At 39.1% G+C, this 23210-nt stretch overlaps 1 protein-coding gene across 7 annotated transcripts in view; it reads left to right on the top strand.

The window, feature by feature from the left end:
* ZC3H13 (zinc finger CCCH-type containing 13) overlaps positions 1–20975 on the top strand; it is a 45802-nt gene extending 24827 nt beyond the window's left edge. For 6 of the 7 annotated variants that reach the window (XM_025146799.2, XM_004938691.3, XM_046914492.1 and 3 more), the window contains 12 exons: positions 1196–1369; positions 4240–4550; positions 5959–6423; positions 7016–7198; positions 9833–10376; positions 11480–11583; positions 11918–12925; positions 13643–14158; positions 16871–17026; positions 17942–18142; positions 19715–19878; positions 20492–20975. In XM_025146799.2, the coding sequence (XP_025002567.2) occupies positions 1196–1369; positions 4240–4550; positions 5959–6423; positions 7016–7198; positions 9833–10376; positions 11480–11583; positions 11918–12925; positions 13643–14158; positions 16871–17026; positions 17942–18142; positions 19715–19878; positions 20492–20662 (3997 nt within the window). In that variant the 3' untranslated portion in view covers positions 20663–20975. The remainder of the gene's footprint in view (positions 1–1195; positions 1370–4239; positions 4551–5958; positions 6424–7015; positions 7199–9832; positions 10377–11479; positions 11584–11917; positions 12926–13642; positions 14159–16870; positions 17027–17941; positions 18143–19714; positions 19879–20491) is intronic. The other variant, XM_025146798.2, reaches the window with a different exon arrangement.
* The last annotated feature ends 2235 nt before the right edge of the window (positions 20976–23210 follow it).

The raw sequence follows: 23210 nt of genomic DNA, 5'->3' as shown, positions 1-23210 counted from the left end.
TTGATAGATAAACTGTAACATATTGGCAGGTTTAAGATACGTAACAATAAGTTTTTCAAATGCTCTTTGGAAAGATTTATTATTATTCAGGAAGTTGGACATTCATGGATGAAATAATTCATTTGCCAAAATCTTTATCAAATCATTTGCTTGTCTGCTTTTCTGAAATCTTAGAGGACTAATATTTTTCTAAATTGTTGGTAGCACACGTAGACTTGGGTTGGTTAAAAAGCATTCCTGAAGAGGTCTGTTGGAATTCTGCAATTTCTTCACTTATGTATATGTATATATATATGTGTACGTGTATATGTATATATATCTCAAATGGTAGACTGATAGGACTATTTCTTTAGTCTTTTGAAGCATGGTTGTCATGTCACGTTAACTTCAGTAATTGATAAATATAACATTTGCATTTTTAAGCCTTACGTTGTCTTGATAAAAATAGAGAACATAATTGTACATGCTTGCTTTCGTGACTAGTACAGCAAAGACTTAGGAGTGTAAGACCACTAAGTTGTGTATTTTTAATTGACAAAGTAAAAACTAATTTATTTTCAAATACATTATTTCACTCGTTTTTGCCAACTTCATTACTGGAAGGTTATAAACCATTGAAAACTAGGGTAGTACTGAAAGGGTCAAGAGGCTCATGGATTTGCTATAATCAGGTATTGCTGTGGTGACTACAGCCTTTGATTTCAGTATTGGATTTTCATTGACCTTTCTTATTATAAAAATTCATATTAAATCTTCATGACATACAGTAAGTGAAGTAGCTGAAGGTTCAGACTGATCTTTCATTCATTTGAAAATGTGATTAGTGTTTCAAAGTATTTGTGAACTTGAGTCTTCTTAAATAAAACACTAATATTACAGAAATTTTTCTATCAGGCAACAAAATAAGTTTTCACTGATAGAAGTTTTGTTTCACCGCTGACTAAACTGTTAGGTAAAATTGTAAGCCTGTTTTCATTTTACTGTCTTATAGTTCTGGACTTTACAATTCATTGGTTAGTGAATATCTTGCACTCCGTAATTCTGCTAACTTTAAGGTTATTTCATATATGGAATTACAGATGGAACTAACCCTTCTTTAAGGGTAATTGTTGATCTTGTGAGTAAAAGTTCTCTCATAGAAATGCACTAATGCCTTGCTACGCCTGTTGAACAAGCTGTTCTTTATGTTTCCCAGAGATCCTTCTGAAGGTTCCCATAGACAGAAGCGTTCTCCCAGTCCTGCAGATCATTCTGGCAGTAATTCCTCCCCTTCCAGGGAGTATTCACCACCTGCTGCAAGGCGACGACAAGTCTCACGAGCCCCAGTGAAATCAACAACTCACAAGCATAACTTCTCACCCTCTCGCAGGTGGGTGTTGTGTTCAGCTGCATAGATTTTACTTCCATATTAGTTGTAGTTGAGAAACTTCCTCCATTGCTTTGACTGCTTGCTCATGTGTGTTTATTTGTGGGTGTGGTTGCCTTTTTTTTTCTTTTTTTTTGTGCAAGTACTACACTGAAATTACTTGTCGTGTCAGAAGCACAAGTCATTATGCAGGCTTCCATTCATCAGTTCCTCTCAGGTGTTTTGGCTTTACATGGAACTTCACAAGTCTGATATGAGACATGCTCAGTCTGTGATCATTTAGGAACTTTTTTTCCTCTTCTTCTTCTCCCTCATTGAAAAGCAAAAAATGTGAGAAATCTATCTTGGAGCTGGAGAAGGAGCAGAATTTCAGCATTCTGAAATGGATACGATGATGCCCTAACTAATCTTGGCTCTATCTTTCCTGAAAAGCAAGGGCAGCTAGTTAAATAGTACAACTTAAGGACCATTTCAGAGACCCTTCAGAGAATATATAATTCCTGCTGATCCTAGGCACCTTAGGAAAAAACCTTCTGCCACCCTGGGAAAAGTTACTACTTTTTTAAAAAAGGAAAGGGCGAAAGCTTCTTATTTGAGGCTTAAAGAATTGTTAAGCTGTTGTTCAGAATGGTAGTCCCTAATCTTTGTAATGGAATAGAAGGTGTACTTATTTTCCATACTTTTATTGGGAAGGGTATGGGAGAGACACCAGGTGGGCTTTATTTTTCTTGTTCCATCAGCGTGAATACATGTGACATCTGTTGAGCTATCCTCAGAGTTGTAAGCAAATTCTTGCTGCTGTGGTTACTCAGCTTATTAATGTAGGCATCATTGATGGAGACTTTCTCCAAATTGGCCTGTTTATGGGAAAGAGAGGAGAGCAGCTGTCAGTAGTAAGGATACTGAAGAACACCTCTGCAGCACCCCTCTCCCCACTTCTAGCCTATTACAGTGTTTTGCTTCTCACAACTCACATGGGGATTCTGTGCAGACATTTGAAGTGTTGTGGAATGGAGTTAAGCAGGGAAAAGTAGACCTTCTGTTAGAGGGAAGGAAACATGTTTGAAACATTCTGCTTGTCTCCACTGAAAAGTAAATGTAAAGATGGTAAGTCATGAAATTAGATTATCTCAGTTCTGGCTGTGACTGTATTTTACTTTCTGAGCACTTTGGGAGCTTTACTACCGGTTCTCGGCCATCTGTTTTGATTGCATGCGATCATGTGAACAAATTACCATCTTAGAGGCATACAGAACTACCTGTTCCCTCAGGAATCAGTCCTCTACCCTCAGTAGCCAGGCCTTCCCTCTTGTGATAGCAAGCTGCAGCCATTGTAAATATACACTGGAGGAGACAGAGAAATTAGAGTTTACTCTTTCCTGCCATCCATGAAGAATATTTACCTGTAGCATGCACAGGAGACCTTGAGGATTTTTTTTTTTTTTCAGACAAAAAGGCTACGCTTAAACGTCCTGGATGTCAGACAGTCTGTAGATGTTCCAGGCATCCCTAATCTATAAAAAAGCATCAGCTGGATCCTGTGCAATTTTATATATTCAGATGAAGAGATGCAAATTCTTAGTCTGCCCTTGAGTACTACGAATAGTCTCTGGCATTGACCATCATAGATGCATCTTAGTGGGATAGTTTCCAGGCCTGGCAGTATCTTTCTGCAAGCATACAGACTCGTAGACACAGTACACATTAAAGCAGAAAACAGATGCAACCTGTTCTTCAGCCTTTTTCAGTTAAATATGTTCAAAGGCTGATTTTATTTATTTTTCTGTCTCATCCCTTCCTTTCTTCCACCTTCCTGAGTGTTCTTCTAATAGAGCTGAGTGACTCACTTGAAGTTTTGTTTCAGCCTGTTTCGTAAAATATTTTCTTTGGCTTCAAGGAAAAGTCATGGAGCATCCTTTAGTGAGTACATCTGGTTCTGCAGTTGATAATCAAGAGGTAGAATCACTGTCTTTCTGAGTTTGATCCTTTGATGATCAATACACTACTCCATGGGGCTCTGAAGGCAGTTTTCTTGAGTCATTGACATTAACTAGGAGGATGAAATGCTGATATTAATAGCAGATTCCCACCATGTTGTCTTTTACCCAAATAAGACTTCCATACAGACTTGGATTCCTGTCTCAGATCACCAGTTATTGCCCTTAGCGTTCTGTTCCCAGAGCTTTGCTCCTTGGAAGCTGAATCATTCCTCTGTTCTTGACATGAGGAGAATCTTTTTACCTGCACAGTCTTGGTCTGTTAGAAAATGGCCTTAGCCATGAGATCTACTGCTGAGCAGCAAAGCAGAAAGTAAATTACTTAAGTGAATTTTTTGAAAATGCATTGTTATTCTGACTCCTGCTCTTTTGTTTGGAGTCTCTGAAATCTTGTGAAATGGAAGGGAGCTGGGAATTAAGAGCAATGCATATTTCATGTGAAAAGACACTTGCAAGTTGCTTAGATGCTGATAAGGTAAAAAAAAGCTATTGCTGAGCTCGAAGGCTTGAAGCATTCATATGTCTGCGTTGGATTTGCATGTGGTAACACATTTTGAGGAAATCCGTTCACTGTTGTGTAAATGATATTTAGTTAAGCTATGGGATTTCCAAGATGAGAGAAACTTAGTGCATATTTTTTCTTACTTTATTAAGTAAGAGATTTCCCTGCTTGTAATGTTCATGTTTATTCAACTTTTAAGTAGATACACATATGAGTTTCCAGGATACAAGTCTAAACTGTTTGAAGATGAGTGCTTTGTAATAAGAAATAGAACTTGTTTTCAGCAGACAGAGGATAGAGAATGCACGATTTATTTTAATCCATCGATTTTATGTAGGGTCTAGTAATATAACTTTTGTAACCCTTTCTTGCAGGTCTGCTTCTCCATCTGGCCAACGTCATTCTCCCATATCCTCTAGACATCACTCTTCTTCATCACAGTCAGGTTCCTCTGTTCAAAGACATTCTCCTTCCCCACACCGCAAAAGAACTCCTTCTCCCTCCTATCAAAGGACAGCTTCTCCGCCTGCAAGGCGATCATCTTCCCCCTACCCCCCACGTTCTTCCTCTTCTCCTCAGAGGAAGCGAAGCCCTTCGAGACACCGATCTCCTGGAAGAGAAAAGGGAAGGCACGATCGAGACCGAACTTCACAGTCTCATGACAGGCGCCACGACAGGCGGGATGGTATGAATAAAAATAGCACTTTAGAACAGTTTTTATTTGTTTGCAGATTGCATTTTGTACCTTGGTTTTCACTTTGTGGCATTGTCCCAGTGGCCAAGGTGGTGAAGAAAATAATCAGAAATCTGTATTATTCTTTCTCTGTTGATGGTGCTTGTTTTGGGGATTGTGCACTGGCTTTGCTCCGTTGGCACTACTTAGGTGTGTGAAGCAGTAATGCTGACAGTAGGTAAGTGATCTTATCTGTTTAAGAAGCATTAGCTGGAGCACCTCTCCTATGATAAGAGGTTGAGGGAGTTGGGATTGTCTAGTTTGGGGAAGAGAAAGCTCCAGGGAGACCTCACTGCTATCTGCTAGTACTTGAAGGGAGCTTATAAGCAGGAGTTGATAGTGATAGGACAATGGGGAATGAATTTAAACTGGAAAAGGGGAGGTTTAGGTTACTTGTTAGGCAGAAATTCTTCACTCTGAGGGTGCTGGAACAGGCTGCCCAGAGAAGCTGTGAATGCCCCATCTGTCATGGGGTTATCTCTAGATCTGTCTATGCCCCGTCCCTGAAGGCATTCAAGGCCAGGCTTGATGGCAGTCTTATCTAGTGGTTGGTGACCCTGTATACAGCAGGGGGGTGGGAACTAGATGATCTTTGAGGTCCCTTGTAATCCAAGCCATTCTGTGATTCTGTGCTACTTGATCAACTGGGTGGCAGGAGGATAATTGTACCTATTATTGCTAATTTCTGTGAGGTACCTAAATGCTAATCCAGTCATCACTGATAGCTTTATCTGAAGTCTTTTTCATTAAGTGAGGTACATGCAAAGAAAGTATCATTCCTTCTGGAAGTATGTAAAGTTGGTTGAGCAATTTTAATGGACAAACGTGCCATTTCTCTCAAGGGACAGATTACAAAGATTGCATTTGTCAGCTTTTTTTAGACCTATTATAAGCTCACTTTCCTGGAGCAATAATATTGTAAATAATTAAAAAAAAAATAATTCAGCAAAACATTGAGGTCTTAAAAGCAGGTGGTCTAGTTGTAGCACAGATTTTCTGAAAGCACGTGTGTATAGAAAAAGAGAACCTATGATCGGAATAAAAATGATAACTGTCTTTAAATTGTTGAAGTGTACTTTCTTTCTAATGTCTTAGAAATTTATTTGTACTATACGTGCTCTCTTCTGAATTGCCAGGTATGTGTAAAGTACAAATTCAAATTCACAAAAAGATCTTTAGAGCTTATTGCGTATTTAGATTGATACACAGCATCGCGTTATCCTTCTCCCATATTAATTCTAATTTTCTTTGTGTATGTCAAAGTATATTTTTACGATATTGATTTAATGTTGTCCTCTAAATCTTTGCTTGTAAACTTTGATTAAGTAGGGTATATAACACTTTTTAAAATATTTTACAGAAACTAGAGGGAAAAGGGAAAAAGAAAGAGAAACAAGAGATGATCGTGATTATGACCAGGAGCAGAGTACCTCCAGGGATCATAGAGACGATAGAGAATCTCGTGATGGAAGAGATCGGAGGGACACAAGAGATAACAGAGATCGGAGGGAGACAAGGGAATCCAGAGACACTCGAGACTCTAGAGATACAAGGGATTATAGCAGAGATAACAAAGATAGTCGTGATCAAAGAGACTCACGTTCCACGCGAGATTCTCATGACTACAGAGACAGAGAAAGTCGAGATGCCCATAAAAAGGATGACCAGTATCAGGAGGACTCACGCAGCTATGGAAGGTCCCATGGCAGAGAGGAGAGCTCTCGTGCTGAAACAAGGAATGACTCCAGAAGTGATTCCAGAAATGAGAGCAGAAGTGATCGAACTGGCAGAAGTCGAGGCAGAGGTCCGGAATTATCTGACAAAGGTATTACATGATTTAAAACACTAATAAACATCTTTATCATTGGAGATTGGATCTTGACATCTGTATTATCGTGTTTGATAAGACATATGGAAACTGCCAAATAGTTCATCCTTTTAAGTTATGTTCAGTTTTATTGTTATTAAATTAGAATGGTTGATTAAAATTATAGCCCTTCTGCTTTCTCCATTTATTAAAAAAGAGACGTGACACTGGTATCCTGCCGTACCAGTTTAAAACAACTCGAGTCCATGCAACAATCTTAATGATTCTGTTGCCCAACCCAGGGTTTTCCCATGGCCCCAAGCAACAAGGGGCTGATGTGTAGTAGATTAGTAGGGAACAGCACATCTACAAGTTCTGCACACCAATTTTATTTGCTCAAAAGCAACTGTATTTCTGCCACATCCTCATTTCTTCTTTGATGAAGAGAAAAGAAAAAAGGGGGAAATATTAAACTTTGACAGTATTTTTGAAAGTTTGATGCCCTTCATTGAACAGTTTGATGAAACGTTAATACTATAATTAACATACAAGATGAATGGATTTCCATATGTGTGAAAACTCATCTTTTATATTGTTACATCACTATTAGGAAGTCGGGGGACTAGAGGATCCCAGGTTGATGGTCACAGCAGTAGTGGAAACTACCATGACAGTTGGGAATCAAGGAGTAGCTACCCTGATCGGGATCGCTACGATAGCCGAGACCAAGCAAGAGATTCCTCCTTTGAAAGAAGACATGGTGAACGGGACAGGCGGGACAACAGAGAAAGAGGTATTTTAATGTATAATTACACACACATAGACATGTATTACACACACATAGTGTATGTATGAAGGTGAATATCCTTTATTTCCACTTCCTCCCAGTACTAATTCAAAAATAACTATGCACTAATATTAATCCTATACTTCAAGTTAAATTTGTCAATAGGGGTAACCTGTACAGATGGTACAGATACCAGTTATAATGGAAAGAATATGCAGGATTGTTCTTTTAGACACGACACGCAAAATGTCACGCTTTTTCACCTGAAAGCATACTCTGTTGTCTCTGAGTAACTCAGTAACAAGTTCCACTCTGGAGAATATTTGTATTGCTCACCAATTAAGGGAAGAGGAGTCAAGCAAATTAAAATGGTATGGAAATGAAAGGAGGAGCTGTGAAGAACAAATATAAAACTACAGTGATTTTTTTTCCTCTCTCAATAAGAGTGTTTTGGAAAGGACAGGTGTTTTCTAGGTGTTCACCTTCAGTTTTTCAAAGAGATATTTTGTGTGCTACTTCGTGGAATGTTTTTTGGCCTACTGAAATATGTCTGTTATTGCTTGTTCTTGTGAAAGTTACTGCTCTAGATTCTCCTGTGTCTTCAGGGCAGAATTTCAGCAAACCTGTTCTCTAGGTTTCCTTTCTCGTGTTAGCTGAAAAACGCTGCAGTCTGAATGTGTGCTGGGAGGTTGGCTCTTGCAGACTAGCTTTCACATCTTCCATTTCCAAGCACCCAGTAAATAACTTATAGTGTAGTTTGTACTTCACATATCATACAGAGTTTTCCATTAAAAACAAACAAAAAGAAACAGCAACTTAGAAGTAAAGACAAATTACTACAACAAAATATGTTTCTTGAACAGAAGATGCTTTGAATGGGCTATTTTTTCCTTTTCGGGGAAGAAAGAGGTAAAGAGCTTAAATGGAGATAAGATTAGTCATTTTCTTCCTTAAAAATTTAGATCATTTCTTGTAATTTCAAATCCTCTTCAGAGTTAGAAGCCAATACATAGTTTCCATGATCAGAGCACTGTCTTAAAATTTGTCATTCGGAGGAGTATCAGGATAGATTCTTGTCGGTACTTAGTTCTGTGACATAAAGAAACATTTCAGTGTGATTTTTAAATGCAAGCCTGCATATTTGATCTTTCTTTATTCAACTGAAGTACCTAGGTAGGTATACCCAACCACTGTTGGAGTAGTGCTGCAAGCAATAAGGTTATTTAAGAAGTGCTGACGTTATATGTTCAAATGTCTAACATGCTTGCAGGTATCTTGAGTAGTGTAAATGTTTTGTGTAAATCTTTTGTCATAAAACCTGACATAATAAATATTACAGAGCTCTTGTATAAAACCTAATACTAGGTATGCCCCATATATCATACTATATAGTTAAAGACACTGTTTGAAGAATATGAAACCTATTCATGGAACCAATTGCATGAACTGGTGATTTAAGATCTGTAAAAACAAGTATTAACATCTGTGGCAGAAACGTCATTCAAATGTACTTTTAATTTTACCTGGTAACAGGGGAGCATTAAGTCATTATTAATTCACTCTGAAATTAAAATTGATTAAACCAATGGAAATGCATGTTTTGTTGACTTAGTCCTGTTCAAACTCTGCCTGCTGGTCCCTGGTGGACATTGTCTCAATTTACAGGGAAGTATACTCAAAGTGATGGACCTCTTTCTATTTCTGCAGTTTGTGTTTATTGTATAATGCTTTGGTTATAAGTAGTGGAATAAGTTTTATTGATCTTTCACTGTTGAAATACTTCTAACATCAGCACAAAAATTGTTACAAAGTCATCAAAATTTACCAAAATATTTAAATTAAAATATATTAAAAAGTAATAAAGAGCAGCTAAACTTTAGCTGTAGATCTCTAGCGAGCAAATATCCCTAGATAATCAAGCTTCACTGTCCTTCTGGATCAGGTATTTTATATATGAGTGTAGTTTTCTTGATAACCCTGATCCACTGTCTGAACAATGAAAAACTCAGCTGCTATGAAGACACATGAAAACTTAGAGCAGGTATGCGTTCTGTGTTTCATCATCATCTCCCCTTTTCAGTTGGATTCGGTTTTGTATTTCTGTGCAGGGATCTCTTCTGGGAGGAGATAGGCCAATATATATAGTAAAAATTGAAGCAAAATAAACACAGTGAGTTCTTGTAAACCTGTGTCTCTTAGTTTTTGGAGGTAACATTTTCTTAAAGAAGTTGTAATACTTCATTTTCATGTATGTGTCGTTCTGAGCTTTCCAAGAACTTATACAAGATTTTGAATGATTCAGTCATGCGGTAATAGTGGCTAGACTGAGTTATATAATTACGTATTGAAGGCTTTCAGAAGCACCCAGTAGAAAATAAAGTGTTCCTAGTGACTTTTGTCTAGTGAGGAAAGTTCCCTTCTGAAACACCAATTAAAAATAATCAAAATTAGTACTGCTTTTTGTATCTCTCACACCCTCAAGAGAATACCCAGGTTTCTACAGGGAGTCACTTCTCTTTTAATGCAAATTAGTATCTACATCGTCAAAACAAAAGCTTTTAGTATTTTATTAATGTAGTGGAAGTGATGTATATGTCATCCCTTTAGCACTTGGTAACCAAACCTTCCCTCTTTTCACAGATCAGAGAGCAAGCTCACCAGTACGACATCAAGGACGAAGTGATGACCTTGAGCGGGATGAAAGACGAGATGAACGAAGGGTAGATCGGAGTGATGATAGGAGAGATGAAAGGGCCCGGGAGAGAGAGCGGGAAAGAGAGAGAGACCGAGAGAGAGAGAGAGAGAGAGACCGGGAACGAGAGAGGGAGAAGGAAAGAGAGTTGGAACGAGATCGTGCTCGGGAACGAGAGAGGGAGCGAGAGCGGGACAAAGATAGGGATCGCGAGCGTGATCGAGACCGGGACCATGACAGAGAAAGGGAACGAGAAAGAGAGAGAGAGAAGGAGCGAGAGCGAGAGAGGGAGGAACGAGAGAGGGAGCGAGAGCGTGAAAGGGATCGCGAGCGGGAACGAGAAAGGGAGCGAGGTCGAGACAGAGATAAAGAAAGAGAACGCCAGAGAGACTGGGATGACAAAGACAAGGGAAGAGAAGACCGCAGGGATAGGAGAGAAGATATTCGAGAAGAAAGAAGCTCAAGAGATGTCCATGAAGAAAGGAAGTCCAAGTAAGTAGATCTGAATGTTACTTCAATTGGAAGAAAAATGTCTTTTAGTGTTGGTGTCAGTCAGTTAGTAAGCAGGTCAGTATCATAAAGAGATACCCTGTTCATGCAGAGGTGCAGTCTAGAGCCCTGTCTTCCCTGCATCTTTGTATCGTTTGCCAGTGACTACAAAATCAGTGTGTATGCTGCGTTGGTGAAGTCAGTATGGTGCTTTCCTAGCACAAAATCATGAAACAACTCAAGAATTAACAACTGAATGAGAACATGTCATTTCCTCTTTTAAGTATGCCTGTGTGGCCTTGGTTTTATAGTGCAGGCATTGCACTATTAGTGCAGATTGTGGTACCATTGGAAGTTTCTTGAGTCACATAGCTGCTGTGTAGGTCAGAGTTCATGACTTTATTCATCACATTTATTCGTTCTGTTGAACGTTCATTACCCTTTGCACGGTTGACTTTTCAACACCAGAAGGCTACACAGTGAAGGCGTGAACAGTACCCAAGTAAATGTGTGATGTTTCTTTTTTTTTTTTTAAGTAAATGCCACTGATTCTCTTTTTTTCTTTTTTCAGCTAGTACAATAACATTTTCATTGTGACATCAATAATGAGCAAAGCAGTGTTGTCCTGAGTTGCAGCTTTGCTTGGAAATAATAGTAGGTTTTGTGTGACAGAATTGTGGAGCTCTATAAATAATCTCTCTCTCATCCATCCCTTTGAGGGGAAAAGCAAACATTTATGTTGGAGCTTAGCTGCCAGCTGAGGTCAGCTCACTGCAAGGATCATTGCCACAGGAAAAAAAAAAGCTGGAGATTTTAATATTCTTTCATACCTTCTTGTTTAAGAAAAAAAAAAAAACTTGCTTGAAGTATTAGAGTTTTAGTTTAAGATGACAAAACATGTTTATGACAAGAAAGAATACTTCAGGTTTTAAAATAACTTAAAAAGCTACAAAACTTTCTGGCATTCCTGCTTGTGTTATCTTGTATGAGGTGTATTATGTTTGTGGTGCTTCTGCTTCAGAGATTGGATCGATCATAAACTCAGTTATTGAATGTTTTCTTTAAAGAATTCTCGAGAAATTTGACTACAAATATTTGCTCTGCAGGAAGCGTCACAGAAATGAAAGCAGTCCAAGCCCTCGTCAGTCACCGAAACGTCGCCGTGAGCACTCTCCTGACAGCGATGCCTACAACAGTGGAGATGATAAAAGTAAGTAGGAGTAGGCTGTCTGCTGCAGCACTGGGCCTAGCCTTTGCCTGTGGAAAATAACTTGCAATCTCAAACAGAAAAAAAAAAAACAATAAAGAAAGCTTTTGTCAGTCTCCTCTTCCCCTTCCATGTCTGTTAAGATGCACGCTTTCCAAAAGAAAAGTAGTCTGTTGCTGCTGCAGCAGGCTAAAAAAAACAACAGGAAAACAAAATGTGTAACTGAAATGATGGATTATTTGTTTTTATTGAAACCTTTTAGCATGCAGAAGGTACCACATATTCATCTGTTCTCCTTTCTAAATGATACAAGTACATTCTTTTTACCATTTTATAGATGAAAAGCACAGGCTTCTGAGCCAGGTTGTGCGACCACAGGAATCTCGGTCACTGAGTCCCTCTCACGTTACAGAAGACAGGCAGAGCCGCTGGAAAGAAGAAGAGCGAAAATCAGATAGAAAGGAAAGTTCCCGGCGTTACGAAGAACCAGAGTTTAAAGAGAGAATTTCATCATCAGATAAGCAGAGGGAGCAACCAGATGCTTCAGAAGGCTCCCGGTCTAGAGTTCAGGAAAGTCTTGGACGCCGTCCCTCTGAAGAAAGAGATGCTTCTGATAGAATGCACGATGACAGCAAGAAGAAGTCTAAAATACAGAAAAAGGCCACAAAGAAGAAGAAAGATGATGACAGTGGGGTGGAAAGGTACACTAATGAATCAACGACTGAGGAAAGCCAGGTCTTTTCTCCTAAGAAAGGTCAAAAAAAGAAAAACGTAGAGAAAAAGCGGAAGAGGTCCAAGGGTGATTCTGAGGTTTCTGATGAAGAAATTGTTCCACATCATAAAAAGAAGAAAGGTCCCAGAACCCCTCCTGTGACAAAAGAGGAATTGGTTGAAGCACCACCTGAGAAAGCTGTGGCAGAAGTCCCCCAGAAAAGAGAAGAGACAACATTTAGTGACTGGTCCGATGAAGATGTTCCAGAACGTGGTGACATTGTCGTTCCAGAAAGAAGCACTGAGGAATCCCATAGAAAAAGTCACAGAATGAGAGTAGAAAAGGTGGAAGCCCCACACGTTACTATAGATGATGGACCACATCGTAAACCCGTGGATCAGAAGCGCAGCAGCAGTCTTGGTAGTAATCGGAGCCATGCCTCAAGCAGACTTCGATCCCCTTCCAATGAGTCAGCTCATCGCAGTGGCGATGACCAGACCGGACGGAAGAGGATCCTGCACAGTACCTCTAGGGACAGGGACAGAGAGAAGAAAAGCTTAGAAATCAGTGGGGAACGAAAGTCCAGAATTGATCAGTTGAAAAGAGGGGAGCCCAGTCGCAGCACATCTTCAGGTAAGAATATAATTTTTAGTGAGTCTGGACTGCTATTCTCTGCGGAAGTGCAAAGGTACAAATCCCAAATTGTTCTTGTATGGCTGTATGCTCTCTTAATTTGTAATCAGTATGAAGGGAGAGGGAAGTTCTCTGCCATTCATAGTAAAACTAGAGTGAATCAAGATTCCTGGAAGCGTTACTGTGTTTGAAAAGTTGATCCTCAGTGGGCATTATTACCACTTTGTTCATATCAAAACGTTCAGTCAGATTTGGCAGTTTGTGCTGTCTGGAGGATAAAGTAATTTCTAGGACAAATGAAACTGAAAGAGAAAATCCTTCTGCTAACAGAACAGTGAACTAGTTTTATTGAAAAAAAAAATGTTTTTAATGAATTATCAACATTCATTTTCATGTGGAAATTCCGAGATTTATGCAAAATGTCCCTTCATTCTGGGAAAGGGATCCATTTTGATCTCAGGAGCTGTTTTTGCTGAGGTAAATCTGTCATGATTCTTCATAGGGATACTTTTATTGCATATGGATGTCATCTTTATTGCAAATCTAAGGAATCACAATTGATTTATTTTACTTCTGTAGTTCCTATAAAGAAATGACTGCATTTTTTTTTTATTAATTTCTGGGTGATACTTTTCAGAAATCAGTTTTCATACCAGACTCCTTAAAATAGTTTGGTGTAACAGAATGGTTTCCTGAGCTGCTGTCTATTTTATTCAGATCGTCAAGATTCAAGAAGCCACAGTTCAAGAAGAAGTTCTCCTGAATCAGATCGTCAGGTCCACTCCAGATCTGGGTCCTTTGACAGCAGGGAAAGGCTTCAGGAGCGAGATCGGCATGACCACGATCGAGAGCGAGACAGAGACAGGAGAGAGGGAAGACAGAGAGACTGGGATCGAGACCGAGATGTTGACAAAGACTGGCCAAGGAGCAGGGAGCGAGAGAGACTCCGAGAACGCGAGAGAGAGAGGGAAAAGAGAAGGGAGCTGGACAGAGAGAGAGACAGACAGCTACCTGATGCTGCTGAAAGAGAGAGGGACAGAACTCTTGACACTTCCTCTCAAAAAGAATCAACAAAGCACAGCGAAACAAAACTGGACAGAGATCATGAAAAAGAATTTGATGGTGTTTGTCGAGATTCTGCAGCTTCAGAGAAGGAAAGACCAGACAAAGATTCAGGATCATTACAAGGTTTTGAAGATGGAAATGAGGCTGAAAAGGTAGAGAGTCTAGAAGGTGAGACGTTCTGGGAAAGCACTTTTACTGTCAGATATTTTATTCTTTCCCTTTTAGCACAGTGCTGAACTGAGTTATATTAGAAAGCTTTGTTAATGAAAGGGATATTGGCTCCAGCTTCTCTATCTGTAGGCATAATAGGATGAGGGAGAATTCTAATGAGCATTTCCTTAGTGTTAATTATGTGAATATTAGTGTTGTTTTTTCCTAAAGAAATCTTGAGTCAAAGAAGCATAAATGATATGAGATATAATTTTGCCAAGGTGTAACACTTCTGCATAGCCAGTTTGCTGAAGAATAATGCCAAAAATTTAATTGCTTTGGTACACTATTCTAATATCTATTTGTTAGTTTGGAATTGACAGGTGATGAGTGAAAAAAATGAGTGTTGACTTGCAACTGTTATTTGGGCTTTTTTTTGCTTTCTGCATAGTCCAATTATCCAGAGAAATGATTGTCTGATTAGTAGATTAAATGTATGTATGGCTTGGCAGAATGGTCCAAAAATGACTTTGCTGAAGTAGTCTTACTAAATGCAGCTTCAGTTTGCTATCCCTAATGGTACTGGGGAAAACATTACTAAAGTAAGGAGCAGTTTCTTTACTAGGAGAGGGAGTTTGGGAAATAGAACTAACCTGTATAAACATAGAAAAGAAGCAAGAAATTAAATGCAGAGAAAGTGGTGTAAATTATCCTAAAATGACCTAGGTTCGTCATTGGTCTAGGTTGGTCATGACCTAGGGGCTTTAAAGATCATCTGGTTCCAGTCCCTCTGCTGCAGGCAGGGCTGCCAGCCACTAAATCAGGCACTAGATAAGATTGCCAAGAGTTGCATCCAACCTGACCTTGAACATGTCCATGGATGGGGCATCTACAACTTATCTGGGAAGCCTTCATTAGGACCTTCTTTCAAGATTGATCCATTTGGATGGCATCCTTTCCTTGTATTGTGTTAACTGCACTACTCATCTTGATGTCATCAGCAAACTTGGTGCACTCAGTCCCACAGTCTATGTCATTGATAAAGATGTTGAAAGAGCACCCGGTTCCAAGACATACACCAGGGAAACAACACTCGTGACTGACATTTGCCTGGATGTAGAGCCATTGACAACAGCCATCAGGCTCCGACCATCCAACCAGTTCTTTATCCACTGCATAGTCCAGCCTTCAAATGCATCCCTCTCTAAATTAGAGATAAGGATGTAGTGCCGGACCATGTCAGAGGCCATGCACAAGTCCAGGTAGATGATTGCCTCTCCTTTATCCACTGACGCTGTTGCTCCATTGTAAAAGGGCACCAGATTGGTCAGGCACGATCTGCTCTTCGTGAAGCCCAGTTGTAAGAAGTGAAATCTTTTACAGATTGCCATATTTTCATTTTAAAGATGATAGAAAGCTAACTTAATGCAATTTCCAGTTCTGATGATATGTCTGGAATTTATTTGAATGAATTTACTGTAATATATTTTCTAGTAAAATATTTGAGGATATAGTTACTTAGTGTGTTGAACCTTAATGTGTTTGCTGCAGGAGTAGGTTTAAATGATGCTCTGGGGAGCCTGGTCTGGTGGTTGGCGACCCTGCACATAGCAGGGGGGTTGAAACTGGATGATCATTGTGGTCCTTTTCAACCCAGGCCATTCTATGATTCTATGGTATATGTTTCCTCCAAAGCACTACCAAGTGGTCTGAATAGTTAATTTACACTCGTCTAGCATGTATTTTACTTGCTTTGACCATGCTGGTTTTTAGGTTAGCTAAGGTGGTTTTTTTAGCTTAAAAAAAAAAAAAAGAAGAAGAAAGGAGAGATTGCATCTTAACACAGAAGTAGTTTCCCTTCTGGATAAGGAAAATGGAAGATAGTAGAACAATCATCCACAGGGAAGGACCCTTATAAATTCTGTCTATTTTGCACTGCATGACTGGCAGTTACCTTGGCAGAGAACTCTTAAAGCCTGAATTTTGAACAGTTGGGTTTTTGAATGCTTCAGTCAGGTCTCTCAGGCTTGGAGATAAGAGAGTGCCTTCAGATGCACCTTTCATGATTTGCAGAATGCAGTGCTTTGAGTGTCTTGTGTTTCCTGGCTTTAAGGAACTTGTTTATGCATGTAACACAGGTAGTTACATAAACACTTGGAGATGTATGGTTCTGTTTGGATGTTCGTACTATGTGACTGCAACAGCTGGCAAAATTTGTCACAGCTTTCTTCAAGCTCTTGTGATTTCCAGTAAGAATCTAATAGGAATCTAGGAATAAATGCTTGCATTAGACTATCTGACACCATCTTGCATTTTGGAGTTTTGTTACTTATTTGTCTTGTAGAGCTTTTATGCTGAATATTTGAATTAGCATTCATGTGGAAAATCATCTGGAAGAATTTGTGTTGATGCTAACGTAGATTTATGTTAGTAACTGCATACCAGATAATCAACACATATTTCTTCTGAGTATGGTCTTCTGTATGTAGTTTGACTAATATTGCACAAAACAAATTGACCAAGATGTGTCAAATTCAAACTGCCATATTGTACATGGGCGAAATAACTCTTCTGCCTCCATGAGTGAATACTTATATGCGTTTTGAATCTATTCATCCCAAGGAACTAACAAGGTAGTTTAGCAAACTTCTTTTTCTTCAACCTGCTTAAAGCATGTTTGGAAAACAAGAATGACTCCTTTAAAGCTACAGTATGTGTCTGCCTCTGTAGGAGGAGAAGATGAAGCAAAGATTGATGATGTACAGTCACTGGCATCTGGTGCTGGAGAATACGAACCAATCAGTGATGATGAACTGGATGAAATTCTGGCAGGTGATGCAGAAAAGAGGGAGGATCAACAGGAAGATGAGAAGATGCCTGGTAAAAGTATAGCAAAACTCCTCTGTGATTATTTGAAGATAAAGTTTAGATCAGTTTGCATGTGGTGCTACCTTGTCCTTTCCAAATAGTATTGCAGTGTACAGTAGTTCTGAATTCAGAATGCTGTCTGTGTGCTTCTCGGTATTCCTCATTTGTCCTGTAGTGGTCAGGTAAGCCTGTGAAGCATGGAGTACTGAGAGCTGTGTTTTTAAGTAATATTTATTGTGTTCCATATAACTAGAAGGATAAGGTTTAGTTTTATAAATGTGTTTTTATTTGTCCTGTTTGGTATTGATTGTGACTTGGAACTGATACTTTTAGGAACAGATTTTATCGTTGCTTGAATGCTTCTCAGATGCACTGGGAGACACGGAGTCTTCTACTTTTCATAATTTCAGTTAGGTCATCTGGGCTGTATGGTCAGCATTCATATGTTCTGTAATAAATTTACACCCATAATTGTATGGTTATTCAGAAACTAATACATCTCTCTTTTCAGAAGAACAGCATCCAGGGTTGAATTACTAGCTTTTTAAGCATGAAATTTGGATCTATCATAGCACGTTAGTGGTACTGTCACTGCTGTGAATGCATGAGTGATGCATCCATATCTGCTGGCTAAGCAGAGTCCGAGCAGCCTTTCACAAAGTAGTTAGGATCCAAACGAAACAGAATTTTAGGAGTGTTTATTTTAATCCAGTAAGCTTTATGTTCTTTAAGGAATTATGTACACCTTATTCTCACCAATCTGAGTTTGAGTGCTCTTATTTGAAGTGTCTAAGGAACTCTCTGGTGAGAACTCCAGAACAATGTTCATCTGATAGATATTGCTTTTAAGAGATGGATGTATGCAGCCTGTGAAATTAATCAGCTGTGGTAGGAGACGATGTGATAACTCATTCCCTGCCAATGTTTCTGCAGATCCTGTGGATGTTATAGATGTTGATTGGTCCAGTCTCATGCCAAAGCAGCCAAAAGAACCACGAGAGGCTGGGGCTGCGCTCTTAAAGTTCACGCCAGGTGCTGTTATGTTGAGAGTTGGCATTTCCAAGCGATTGGCTGGACCAGAGCTCTTCACCAAAATTAAAGAGACATGCCAGAAAGCACTAGAAAAACCTAAAGGTAATTGTTTCTCCAGGGATTAAACTGTTCTTTTGTTCTTAGTAACGGTGTTTAATGAAATGGGTTCTAGTTCATTTTTTCATGTTTCCAGGCCATAAAAAGTGTATAATGAGCACCGTGTATTTCAGGAATCTAATACAGCTGCATATCAGTCAGATCAGTGTCTTAATTCCAGCAGTCATGTAAGCATTCTGTGAGGCTTACAGTTCTTTTGTTTTTTTTTGCAGTATTTGCTTTTCTCTAGTTTAAAAAATAATCTTAGCTCTTATGCCTAGGAATTTCCATAAGTGATATAACACACTATTTATCTTCCTGAGCTTGCAAACTGTCTGATACAGAAAAAGTAGGAACAATGCTGTTTTCTCTGTAAGCTTTAATTTTGCTTTATACTTCAACAGCTCTTATCAAGCATTCCTTGTAACAGGAACTGCAGTGCAGAATTCACCTGGTTGTTTAAAATATTACCTGAAACCACCTCAGCAGTCCTTGCATGCATCTCTAGACATAAAGTTCAGCAGAGTGGTGATAGTAGCTGTCTCTCTAGCACTTCCTCTGTGTTGTTTTGAGTGTACTCAGATGCAGGGGAGTTTACTCCAGAGAGAAAGAGAGGTTGAAGTGTCTCCATTACTTTCCCTTTGATGTGTGCAGTCTCCTGCTCATCAAAGTTACCACATGTGAAATGTGCATTTGAGCATATGCAGTTTCTTCTGCTAGGAGTCTCAGGCAAACTCCACATGTTCTGTATAGAGAACATTGCATTGGTCTATTAAAGGTAGAATATAATATTTTCAGTATCTTCCTATTTATTGTGAAAGGATTATAAATATACTACAGTCCAGACATATGTATTCTTTTTGTCTTTGCCAACATTTCACAGAAAAAAGATATAACAGAAGATATGCCTTAGGAGCCATCTGGAAAAGCAAGTTTGGTTGATATGTTGTATCTGCTCTTTTTTCTGTAGTAAAGAACTAATGGTGGCTCTTTGAGTACTATTAGCAGATACTTTAGGTAAGCCTGAAGTAGGGCGCAGTTCACTAGTACCTGTTGATTTGTTCTTCAGGTTCAACTGCCGTGTATAAATGGAGTACTCTTCATAGCCATATTTCACTCTTAAGTAGCCATTGAAACCTTGTGTTGACAGTGGTACAGTTATCCTATGCTTTACAGGGAAGTGAAACTTTACCCACCTTCTGATGAATACTAGCAGGAAACACCTTTCTTCACACATTTCTGACCATGAATACCATAGTCTCTTCTGTCCCAGAGCTGTCACTTAATTTTTAGCTTTCTCTGTGGTGCTGTACCAGTACTGCTTTCCAGTGCTGAAGCTACATACAAGTACACTTACATTAACCTATAACTGGTTGGTGAAAGATTTGTTCTTTTTTTTTCCCTACAAATTGCAGTACTAGCTTAGTACTTTTCAGAAGGCAGAAATACCAACAGAATAAGGTAGTTGTTGAATCTCCTTCAAAATTGTTTTTAACTCCAGTAAATTTATGTTATTGTATATTACGATTCCAAAATACCATCTATTTGTTAATCTTTGCAAATGGCAATTCTTTGTAGATGCAGAAAACCTCTTTGAACATGAACTGGGAGCCTTGAACATGGCTGCACTTCTACGAAAAGAGGAGAGAGCTGGTCTTCTTAGCAATCTGGGTCCTTGCTGTAAAGCCCTGTGCTTTAGAAGGGATTCTGCGATTCGTAAGCAGCTCATGAAGAATGAAAAGGCAAGTGATTTATTTGCAGAGCTTGATTAAAATGTGGAAGTAGATAGTACTGTTTCTCTAGGGGGGGAGTTTTTCTAGTAGCTGTTTGTTGTTTTGGAGCAGACTTAGTCCTTTAAATAATAGAACAGACTCTTATTGAAAAGTTATAGGGTGTCTGTGTTTTAATAATGCCACGAGATTAATTTAAGCTGGGGACTTAAATTGTTTCTTATTTTGATGTTTAAATTCTGAAGAGACACTTTCTGCATTTGGAGAATGAGTATTGAAAATAATTGGTTAAAATACAATTTCAAAGACAGTCATCAAATTATTTTCCTTCTTGAGAGCCCATGTTCTTTTATATGAATTATTAGATTCTATTCTTCCAAATTAAAAGAACCTAGATAATTTTAAAAAGAAATACTCATCCATTTCTGACCCCATGGTAGATTTTGTGATCTTGTAATCTTGTATGCTAATAGAAAAATCTGTAGTTCTCCGAGTGTTTCTTATGAATATGTATGATTAAACTTGTAACCATTGAGAGTGCTTCAGGTTAGTTTCTCAGTGTGTGCACGTTAAAAGCAAGTATTTTCCTTTGTGTTTTGTTTTTTTTTTTTTTCTATTTCAACAGGGTGCAACGAAACAAACTTACACAAATCCTGCAGCAATGGACAGTGACTTGTTACGGTTGAGTCTACGGTTATTCAAACGCAAGACTGTGTGCCAAGTTCCTGGGCAGGAAAAGACAGAGGATAGCAAAATTCCACAACCAGCTATCCAGCAGGAAGTGTGTGTGTCTTAAGCAAATGGCGACAGTGGCTCTTTGTAGTTGATATCCCACTACCTGTGTTGGTATTGATGTTTTAGAACTGGTTGGTTGGAAAGCAGCTGTAGAAGATGGAAGAAAAGACTTCATTTGTATGCAGAATTCCTAATTTTGGATGTGAATAAATGTGGTAAAAAAGAAAGACTTCTGTGTGAAGTTCTCTGCAAGTTTTATAGTATGCATCTTACACTAACAAAAACCTGTTTTATGGTGCATCAGGTGTAATAATGTGAAGATGTCTGGTTTTAGCAGTTTATAACACTGCCTGATAATAAACTGAAGAAAACTGTGTGTGTATCTTTTCCTTATTATGAATGGGTTTCTCTACCACCACACCATACTCTTCATACATGTATGGAATTTCTGAAGTGTCTGTCTACTTCTGCTTTCCAAATTCCTTTCCTTATTCCAGCAGTCTGGTGTGGATCTGGATTTGGACAAAGCTCGTCAGGTTACTTAAGAAGAAAAACCTTCCAGAGACTGATTTCACAGGGGGTTAAAAATGAGTTGTGAACCATTTGTCTTTTCGATGATTGGTTGGTATTGGTTTGTTATCCTTTTTTCTGCTTAGAACCAACACACTAATATGGGATGTTCACTGCGCAGTTCAGTGTGGTGGGCTTATCTTTCATCGGTCTTGTGCTTAATGACAGTTGTGTTGGCTTCAAGCAGAGGCCTGAATATGAATTCCAGCTCAAACTCATTTTTCAGAGCATTAATGCAAAGTTTTTTTACCTATAGTGCTTTCCTATAATTCCTTGTACATAAGCCTTCAGTGAAATGTTACAGTTCTACATTCAAATTATTATTACTAAAGAAATTATGAGGATTTAATTTATATTTTTTGAGTGCCCACACAGTGGTGTATTCATGCTTGTATTAAACATAAAAGATGTGAGATGTTTCTACCATTTGATCCTTATTAACCTAAGTGATCTAGGCAAAACTTAATCTTCCTAAGTTTTTCACTTCCTGTAAGCCTTTAAAGGCCTTGGCTATTATTTTTTAATGTCACAGTAGATGTTATATAGTCTTAAAGAAGCATATGTTCTTAAACATACTAGTAGCTTAAACTGGGCAAGAGTTAACAAAGCTATTCAGTATTTAAATGCATTCTCACCTATTTTATAGCTGCATTAAGGCTGCCTTTAAGCTGGAAGTATTAGATCATTGCTTCCAATTACGTTAAGGCCTGTTTTAATCTCCTTCTCTAAAAGACATAAAAATGTTTGATAGCAAGAAACGTCCCTGTCTAAGACTGCAGTACACAAACTAGATTCACTGTTTGGTATTTAATTACACCGTGCTTGCTTTAAACACTTTTCCTGTAAAACTGTCACGGTGGATGTATGCACCCAGTTCTCTCTTAGCTTGATTTTATGTGGAAGGAGAGTAGATGGAAGGCTTGTAGTCCAGATTTCCTTTTGCAAGGCTCCAGCAGTGATTTGCGGGAGCCTGTGATCTGGAGCAGTGTGAGAAGAGGGATGCACGTGTGTCCTTGGGTGCTCCAGCTCTAGGTCTGAAACTGCATAGAAGCCCCTATTGCTACTTGCTTTGTCCTTTTAAGCTGTGGCAGCAATTTCAGAGTGGTCCCTATACTCAAGTAAAGATGGCAGCCCTTCCTGCCAAGCCCATGCTGTGCCTCGCTGGGTGGTGAATTAGTTCTGAGCATCCCTGAAGCACATTCTGGTGTGAGGAGAGGCAGAAAAACAAGCTGCCGTGCAGGAAATGGTGGGATGGGGCAGGCTGTCAAAGAGGAAGCACTGTGCCCACCTCTTGCTACTGTTCCTCAGGGCACCAACAGGACTGTTTCCTCTGTGGTTCTGTCAACATTTGTTATCTCAGTTTGTACTTTTAGGCTATTTTCAGCTGGTGGAGTGAGATGCGGAAGGCCAACTGTGTTCTGGGCTGCATTAAAAAGGGGTGGCCAGCAGGGAGAGGGAAGTGATTGTCCCCCTCTACTCAGCTCTTGTGAGGCCCCATCTGGAGCACTGAGTCCAGGCCTGGGGCAGGCTTGTGAAATAAAGACCATTTAATAACTTCTGTCCTATCAGTAGGCAATCGAAGAAGGAAAATACACGTATTCCAGGGAATTTTTATTTCTTGATACCAGCTTTCACTGTAAGGGATGCAGCAACCACAGAATGGCTTTTTCTTTAGTAATGAAGTTATTATTTTGAAAGACTGAAGTGCTGGAAGATACACTACAGCAAACTGCTGAAGCACAACGCAGTGTGCTGCCAGATCTTCAGTGTGTGTTCATGTGTGAAAGGGTTGCGTAGGTGGCAAATGTGCAGCTCACAAACAAGAGGGATTGTTGAGATTCTGAAGGCATTGGATGTGGCTTTTAGGAAAACTTACAGGTTGGTTTTTGTAATTTACTTTATGATTAGATTTGCTATTAGAAGGCATTTGTATGCTCCAGATTGGTGTTCCCAGCAGAGAAACCATAGAATCCTTTGAGTTAGAAGGGGCCTTTAAAGATCATCTGTCCCAACCCTCCTGAATGAACAGGGACACTTAC

Source organism: Gallus gallus, chromosome 1 (genome assembly GCF_016699485.2).
Source record: "Gallus gallus isolate bGalGal1 chromosome 1, bGalGal1.mat.broiler.GRCg7b, whole genome shotgun sequence".
Lineage (NCBI taxonomy): Eukaryota > Metazoa > Chordata > Aves > Galliformes > Phasianidae > Gallus > Gallus gallus.
Note: the sequence above shows the minus strand (reverse complement) of the source record. Positions and strands in the feature narration are given on the sequence as shown.